Genomic DNA, 8,995 nt, shown 5'->3' on the forward strand with positions numbered 1-8,995 from the left:
TAACACAAACCTGGCCATGGAACAGCTGAGAAGCCAATTGTCCCATTACTTTTGGTCCCTTAACCTCTTCAGAACACATGATGTACCGGTACGTCATGTTGTCCTTGTACTTAAGGACACATGACGTATCGGTACATCATGCATAGTGAAGAAATATCCAGCTCGGTTCAGGTGAAGTATTGTAACTTTATTCCAGCGTTATAAAATCCGTATACAAGTGTAAGTCTACGTGTTTCAGACCTCTTAGATGTGTGGGTCCTTCCTCATGACAGTTGTATACGGATTTTATAACGCTGGAATAAAGTTACAATACTTCACCTGAACTGAGCTGGATATTTCTTCACTATTTTCTGGACTTTACCGCATCCAGTTGCGGCATCCGTGCACAGCAGGTGATTCAACTACTACAGGTGAGATCTGCCTTACAATTTTACTGGTATGTCATGAATGGTTCCGATCACCGCCGCCCGGCAGGCGGTGATCAGAACCCGGTGCCTGCTCAAATCATTAAGCAGGCACCTTGGCTAGATGCGCCGGGGGGTCCTGTGACCCCCCCATGTCGGCGATCACAGCAAACCGCTGATAATTCAGACCTGCGGTTTGCTGCACTTTCTGCAGTTTCTGATCCCCGTGGTCCCTGACTCCCCTCCTTCCCTGTCTGCTCAGTTGTGGCAGACGGGGAAGGTTCCCATGGCAACAGGACGCCTTCTCAGGCATCCTGCTGTCTATGGTGCTGAACAGATCTGTGCTAAAGGCATAGATCTGTTCAAAGTGTAAGTAAAATACAGTACAATACACCATATAGTGTACTTTACTGTATTATACAGACATCATACCCACTGGATCTTCAAAAAACAAGTGGGTCTGGGTAAAAAAAAAAGCAAAAAAAAAATGAAAAAAGTAAAAATCAAAAAATACATTTATCACTGATTAAAAATAAAAAATAAATTAAATTCCCTACACATGTTTGATATCACCGCGTCCGTAACAACCTGATCTATAAAATGTGATTATTATTGGTGGTTTGTGGTGGCTCACCACACTGTTGTGTATGGATTGGGTGCTACAACTGATATAGACACACCCAGTCTATATGAAAAAGTCAATATAGAATAAAATATAGTTGTGCACACCTCATCTGGAATAATACAGCTTTCGCATATATAATATGTTGATTAATATTTAATCGAGTAATAACAGTATATAAAATCTTAAAACAATCAGGGGAAAATCAAGGACAAATACATTAATATACAGTACAGACCAAAAGTTTGGACACACCTTCTCATTAAAAGAGTTTTCTTTGTTTTTATGACTATGAAAATTGTAGATTCACACTGAAGGCATCAAAACTGTGAATTAACACATGTGGAATCATATACATAACAAAAAAGTGTGAAACAACTGAAAATATGTCATATTATTGACATTTCAGAAAAATTTCAAGATTTGCTTCTAAACTTCTAAGCCTTGTAACATCCCCCAAAAATTAAATATCATTCCCAAATTGATCCAAACATGAAGTAGACATATGGGGAATGTAAAGTAATAGCTATTTTTGTATTACTATGTATTATAGAAGTAGAGAAATTGAAACTTGGAAATTTTTTACAAATTTTTGGTAAATTGGGTATTTTTTTTATCAATAAATTTTATTTTTTTTACTTCATTTTACCAGTGTCATGAAGTACAATATGTGACGAAAAAACAATCTCAGAATGGCTTGGATAAGTCAAAGCGTTTTAAAGTTATCAGCACTTAAAGTGACACTGGTCAGATTTGCAAAAAAATGCCTGGTCCTTAAGGTGAAATATGGCTGTTTCCTAAAGGGGTTAACAAGTGGGAGGTACATATGCAAACTGTTGTAATTCCTACACGGTTCACCTGATTTGGATGTAAATACCCTCACCTAAGCTGACCGTCTGCAGTTAAAGCACATCTTGTTTGTTTCATTTCAAATCCATTGTGGTGGTGTATAGAGCCAAAAATTTTAGAATTTTGTTGATGTCCCAATATTTATGGACCTGACTGTATCTTGAAATCTCACACAGCCTCTGATTACTTCATTACGTCTGTTTGTGCTCAAACAGAGAAGGGAAGTATTTATTTATTTTTTACAATCATTCAGGGAAAATCAATTCACTAAGCATGAGGAAATTTGGTATCGCGGCAAATAGAATTTTCCCTGAAATCCGGATCGAAGTCCACTTCACTTCAATTTGCTCAAAACTAGTTGTTACCAAATTAGTTAAAGAATACAAACTTAAAAACTGACTATTTTTTATTGCAAAGCTGTTTCATTTTTTTCTAGGCTTAATTAGTCCCATTAGTTCTAAATTGCATAAAATCTCTTCTATAATTATCATGGGATTTTTACCATTACTATACTGACATAACTAACACAGCATTCATTTAAGGCCAGCATCAGTGAAGAAGATAATCAGTATGAATGACCATTTACAGGAGTCAGGATTTGCATGGTTCAACTATTAATTTCCTGAACCTAATTTTCCTTTATTGAATATAAAAAGGTAACTATAATCAGAATCAATTTATTTGACCAAATAAGTTTGCACTTACAAGGAATTTGACTTGGCAGTTGCTTGACAGACACAAACAAAACAGTACAAGGACAGACAGTATGGATAGTGCAGGACAAGGACAGTATGTGAGTTTTAGTGGCCAATAAACAGGGAGAAGTGATCATTTCCAGTTCTATGCTGTAATGCTTTCAAGTCATAGCAGCTTTAGCGTGGTTCGGCATTAAGCAAGGCAACTACCTGAGGGAAAAAGCTGTTCCTGTGCCTGATTTATTGTCCAATATCTCATGCCTGTACATTTTAGTTACAAATTATCTAGTTCATTTGACATTTTAAATTTTATCTCACACATCTTTTTTTATTATTTTCAACATTTGTCCTTCAAATTAGGAACTCAGAATATTATAATAAAAAAAAAAGGATATTAGTGTAAAGCGAAACACATTTTAATGTAAAATCACAACCTTAAACAAGTATTATCTTCGGATTGCTTCTTTTGCAGCATATTTATATGTGACTGATTTAACAGATGCGATTAAAATAGAGCATTCACTACTTTATATTGTTGAATTTTCGTGCTTTTTTGTACAGTGGACAAATGGTGAATAATTAAAGAATAGTTGGGTCAGTTACTTGTACAGTATTTCATGTACAGTATATATTCATTGCCTTCACATTGTTGTCACATGCTTAAACATTTGGTGCATGTGTGTACTTTTCTGAAACAAATACAGATTATTTTACAGAGCTAGGTTCAAACAACCTATACAGTTGTGAAGTGCACTACTATTGGACACAGAACACTATAACAAGATGCATTTCACACATATTTAAGTAATTTTGCGTGATCTTTTTTTTTCAAAACTCTAAATGCCCTGGTTCTGTCATTATTAAAGGTTATTTCTACCCACGGACTACCCTTCTAACAAAAGAACCTTCACCAAAAACTGCAGTCATCTTGGATATGCATATTATTTTCATATTTTTATTGCGTCAAGAATAGCATGTGCAAAAAAGGTTAAATAAAACAATAATTCAATGTCTTTTGTGCTCTGAAGATTTAAACCAATATGTGTGGGATGCATGTGTGTTTTAGACCTTTTTATACACAAGAAAATGCTACCAGTGCCCAAAAAGTATACATGATCAGTGAAGTGTAAAAATCATAATAGGAAAATACATATTTTTCCACAGATACCATATCTCAATATGGAGTATAAAAATAAAACAGAGGTCACTGAATTTCTTCTCTGTGGATTTCCTTCTTTACTTGAACTTCAGATAATCCTTTTTATATTTTTTTTACTTATTTATGTCCTGACTGTATCTGAAAATATCATAATCGTTGCCACCGTACAACTTCATCCCAAACTCCAGAAGCCTATGTATTTCTTCCTTAGCAACTTGGCATTCCTTGAGATCTGTTATGTCTCGGTCACCATTCCCAATTTATTAGTAATTGTCCTGGCGGAGAGGAAAACCATCTCCTTTTCCGGTTGTATGACACAGCTCTTTTTTTTCATTTCTCTTATGTGCTCAGAATGTGTTCTCTTAGCAGTAATGGCATTTGACCGGTATGTTGCTGTTTGTCTTCCATTACATTATGTTAAAATTATGAGGCATGAGCTTTGCATTCAGCTTGCCGTGTCTTCATGGGTGTCAGGATTTGCAATCACTATTATAAAGATGTATTTTATATCCAAACTATCATTTTGTGGTCCAAACATCATCAACCATTTTTTCTGTGACATCTCTCCAGTTCTTAATCTTGCATGTATAGACATGTCATTAGCTGAGCTGGTAGACTTCATCTTAGCTTTGGTTATTCTTCTCATCCCATTATTGGTGACCACTATTTCCTATATCTGTATAATTTACACAATTTTAAAAATATCGTCAACTGATGGAAGACAAAAGGCATTTTCAACATGTGCCTCTCATCTAACTGTGGTTACCATGTTTTTTTCAACTACACTTTTTATGTATGCAAGGCCCAAAAAAGCCAAATCAGTGGATGCAAATAAGTTGATATCTCTTTTGTATGCTGTTTTCACTCCTATGATTAATCCCTTCATTTACTGTCTCCGTAACAAAGAAATATGGGACATATTAATAAAATATTTGTGCCACAAAAAAAAATTCCCAGACCTCTTTTCAGTGTATAATAATACATAGGAAACATAAATAGATGTAAAAGTATACATAAAAATATTACCATTGGACTTCATGATTAAAATATTGCTGACTGCAGCTGTATTTTTATGGTGTGATGGTGCTTATTAATATGTAGTGTACAACATAGGTATAATTTTTCATGCTTTGAATTTGAGTGGTTACTGCATGTTAGATTTTTGGAGTCTTTTGCACCTCGGTTGACTATTTTGTTTGCATATTAGAATTCAGGAGTTCTCAAATTTTTGCCACTTTTTATCAATGTATCTATGTAGGTGTTCCTTTTTTTAAACATGAATTAGGTGCAAAAACAGACAAATTTTCACTCCACTCCAGGGCTGACTTATTTTTATTCAACAGTTTTGAGTGGTAAATAGAGATGTCCCAAACTATTCGCCGGCGAACATAGCTTGTTCGCGTTCGCCGTAAACATATGTGATGTTCGGCCGCCCCCTATACATCATCATTGAGCAAACTTTGACCCTCACAGTCAGCAGACACATTCCAGCCAATCAGCATACCCTCCCTCCCAGACCCGCCCACCTCCTATCAAAAAGCAAGGACAGCATCCATCTTAGATTCATTCTGAAGCTGCAGTGTCACAAATTTGACTAAGTTGTAATCGCAATGCGATTAATACAGGTTATATTAATCGCATTGCGAATTCAACTTAGAGCTGGGTTCCTAATGGTTGTATTGCTAGAATATAACGAATATTGAGAATATAGTGCTATATTCGTTATATTCGTCAATTCTAGCAATACAACCATTATGAACTCAGATCTAAGTTGTAATCGCAATGCGATTAATACAGGTTGTATTAATCGCATTGCGAATTCAACTTAGAGCGCGGTTCCTAATGGTTGCAGTGGCGTTGCTATGGCTGGTGTCACCCGGTGCGGTAGAAAATGGTGTCTGCGTGGGACTGTATACTGTGAGGGGCCTGTATACTATGGGGGTCTGTATACTGTGGGGGGCCTGTATACTGTGGGGGCCTGTATACTGTGGGGGGCCTGTATACTGTGTGGGGGCTGTATACTGTGGGGGTCTGAATACTGTGGGGGGGGCTGTATAGTGTGGGGGGTTCTGTATACTGTGTGGGGGGGCCTGTATAGTGTGGGGGGCCTGTATAGTGTGGGGTCTGTATACTGTAGGGGTCTGTATACTGTGTGTGGGCCTGTATACTGTGGGGGGCCTGTATACTGTGGGGGGCCTGTATAGTGTGGGGGGCCTGTATAGTGTGGGGGCCTGTAGGGGGGGCTGTATACTGTATACTGTGGGTGCTGTATATTGTGGAGTGCTATACTACTGTACTTTATACTGTGGGGGTCTGTATACTGCATACTGTGGGTGCTGTATAGTGTGGAGTGCTATACTGCAGTACTGTAAAGTGGGGGGGGGCTGTATCGTGTATAGTTTGGGGTGTTGTATACAGTGAGGTGCTATACTGCTCTACTGTATACTGTGAGGTGTTGTACACTGTGGGGTGCTGTATACTGTGGGCTGCTATACTGCTCTACTATATACTGTGGGGTACTGTATAGTGTGGGGTGCTATACTCCATACTGTGTGGTGCTGTATACTATAGGGTGCTATACTGCATACTGTGGGGTGCTGGGGTGCACTGTAATACTAGGGTGAGACGAGCCCTGGTCTCCTTCCTGCAGAGCGGTGCCCACTTCCAGCCTGAGCCCAGAGCACTGATCCTGAGCCGCTGGAGTCTTCAGAACTGGAAGTATTTACATCACTGTACTCTACCAGATGTGTGGATTTTGTGTGTGTGTGTGTTGTGGTGGAGGGCGTGATTGCCTGCTAAGGTGTGGGAAGGCGGGATCCAGGGGCCCAAGTAAATTTTTGCCCAGGGTCCAATCTATATTAAAGACAGCCCTACATACTGCCAGTATATATAATGCCTCCCTGCAGTTATACATTTTTATAACTATATATATATACAGTATATATATATATATATATATATATATCCTTTACATTTCTAATAGCCGCTGCACAAAAGGTAGTAGGGGCTATGTGAGGCTAACGTCACTCAATAAAAGAACTTAATTGAGGTTTATGTACATTAAGCTGTTCACATTAAATGTTTTAGGATGGGAATAAAATAGTTTCATGTGAATAACTTTTGGTATGGTTTCTCAAATGACCCCACATCTTTAGAATATGTTGGCATAGAGAAAGTCTTGTATTATAGGAAGTTTAGGGGAAATCAGTTAACATCTAAGTCATTTTTTGTACGTTAAGCCACATTAATCTCCCCAAAAAACAAGCTTAATGTCATTCATTTGCCTTGTGGGTAGCCAAAATCAATGAAACTTCCACTATAGGTTTAGGAAGTTGAGATCCTAGGTTGTGCAAAGTTTCAATGCAATTGATTAAGGTTTAAGCACATTATGGTACATTAAGCTGTTTTTACATTAAGCTAAATGTTTTCAAAAAGGAATAAAATAGTTTAATGTGAATAACTTTTGGTATGTTTTATCAAATGACCCCAAATCTTTAGAATATGTTGGCATAGAGAGAGTCTAATAGGATAGGAAGTTTGGGGGAAATTGGTTAACAGTGTAATTGAGTATGTGACGCACAGGAATGGTGAAGCCTGGAGAAGGTGCTCTCAGTAAAGAGGATTCGCCCTTCCTCTGAATAAAAAATACAATCCAATACGAAAAATACTGGGCACTCTAATAAATGGAAAACCATATGTTTTATTAAATTGTCTTGGTATAATACCATAAAATAGTAATAAACAGTAATAAAAAGACAGTACACAGTCCTAAGGATAAATGACCATACACAATAATAAAAGATAATGGTGTTGATACTAAATGAAATCACTGAAAATCTGATACATAATAAAATGATAAAATGACACAAGTAAAAAGTAAAATGCACAGTTCATAGATTCGTTGTTGTGGAGGTAAATTTGATGGATCCTAAATGCAGGAGTAATTGATCTTAAATAATATTCCTTAAGTGAGCGTTTGTGCGGCGTCCCGCTATACTCACTTAAAACAGCGGTGTCCCGCTTAGTCCTTGCAAGGTCAGGTTATTTCCAGCTGCTTTTCCGGTGCAGTGTGGTGGTACTACTGCACAATAGAGGAAAGTGACTCTGCCGTTCGTTGTAGCCGCTCTGGACACCGCTCCGCTAAACAATAGAGCCGGTATCTTGCGAGCTTAGTATACCTTCTCCCACGCTCGTGCAGCTAGATGCGTATATGATCTCTGCTGTGTTCCTGTTGTTTGGTTGGAATCAGCGTGTCAGGTCCTTGGTTTTCGGCAGAATCGGCATCAGAGTCTTTTCCAAAGATAAGTTTGCAAATCCTAGGGGGTCTTGAGCAAAACCAGACGCGTTTCGGGGCGAAATTGGTTAACATCTGAGTTGTTTTTTGTACGTTAAGCCACATTAAGCTCCCCAAAAAACAAGCTTAATGTCACTCATTTGCCTTGTGGGTAGCCAAAATCCATGAAACTTCCACGATAGGTTTGGGAAGCTGGGAACTTAGGGTGTGCAAAGTTTCAAGGCAATTGATTGAGGTTTAGGTACATTATAGTCAGGGGTGCTGTTAGGTCAAAATATTCGGGGCTGGAGGCCCGGATGTTTTGTCCAGTGCCCAGAATGTTTATGCTGGTGGGCAAAGGCAACTCGAGGTTCTGTCAGGGCCAGGAAGCACTGAAAGCACTATACTTACCTCTTCCTTCCTGGTCCTTGGCGCTCTACTGTGAAGGCTGCGCACAGTGTGAGACAGCGCTGTGACTTCACACTGTGCGTGCCCACACAGCAGACTGCACAAGAGGATTACCGAGTGGGGGAGGTAAAGAGCGGCCACATACAGAGCAGGAACGGTAAGTGTTTTTATTTTATTTGGGGGCTGATGATGTGAGGCTGCTGGGGCAGCTGATGATATGAGGCTGCTGGGGGGCTGATGATATGAGGCTGCTGGGGGCACTGGCGTATCCAGGGGGGGCAATGGGGCAATTGCCCCCCCCCCCGCCCGAGCTGCTCGGAAGTGGGGGGCGGTGGCGGTGGGGCACAGGGAGAAGCGCTCATCTTCATAGTCATCTGTATCTCCATCCTCAGGACAGCGATACAGATGCCTGTGCTGTGGGGCAGGGGAGGGAGAGGCGTGTCCCTTCCTCTTCCTCTGATAGGCTGCAGGCACTAGGCCGGCAGCCTATCAGAGGCCAGCGCAGGCGGCGCAATGACGTCATCGCGCCACCTGAGCCATACAGCGCAGGACACAGGCCGGAAGAGGCTTGCATCGCATCGCTGC

At 39.6% G+C, this 8,995-nt stretch overlaps 1 protein-coding gene across 1 annotated transcript; it reads left to right on the forward strand.

Moving 5' to 3' along the window:
- The first annotated feature begins 3,749 nt into the window (after positions 1-3,749).
- Positions 3,750-4,715, forward strand: LOC122928400 (olfactory receptor 6B1-like). Its single transcript, XM_044281192.1, has one exon. The coding sequence runs from the start codon at positions 3,750-3,752 to the stop codon at positions 4,713-4,715; it is 966 nt and encodes a 321-aa protein (XP_044137127.1).
- The last annotated feature ends 4,280 nt before the right edge of the window (positions 4,716-8,995 follow it).

This window comes from Bufo gargarizans, chromosome 1 (assembly GCF_014858855.1).
Source record: "Bufo gargarizans isolate SCDJY-AF-19 chromosome 1, ASM1485885v1, whole genome shotgun sequence".
NCBI lineage: Eukaryota > Metazoa > Chordata > Amphibia > Anura > Bufonidae > Bufo > Bufo gargarizans.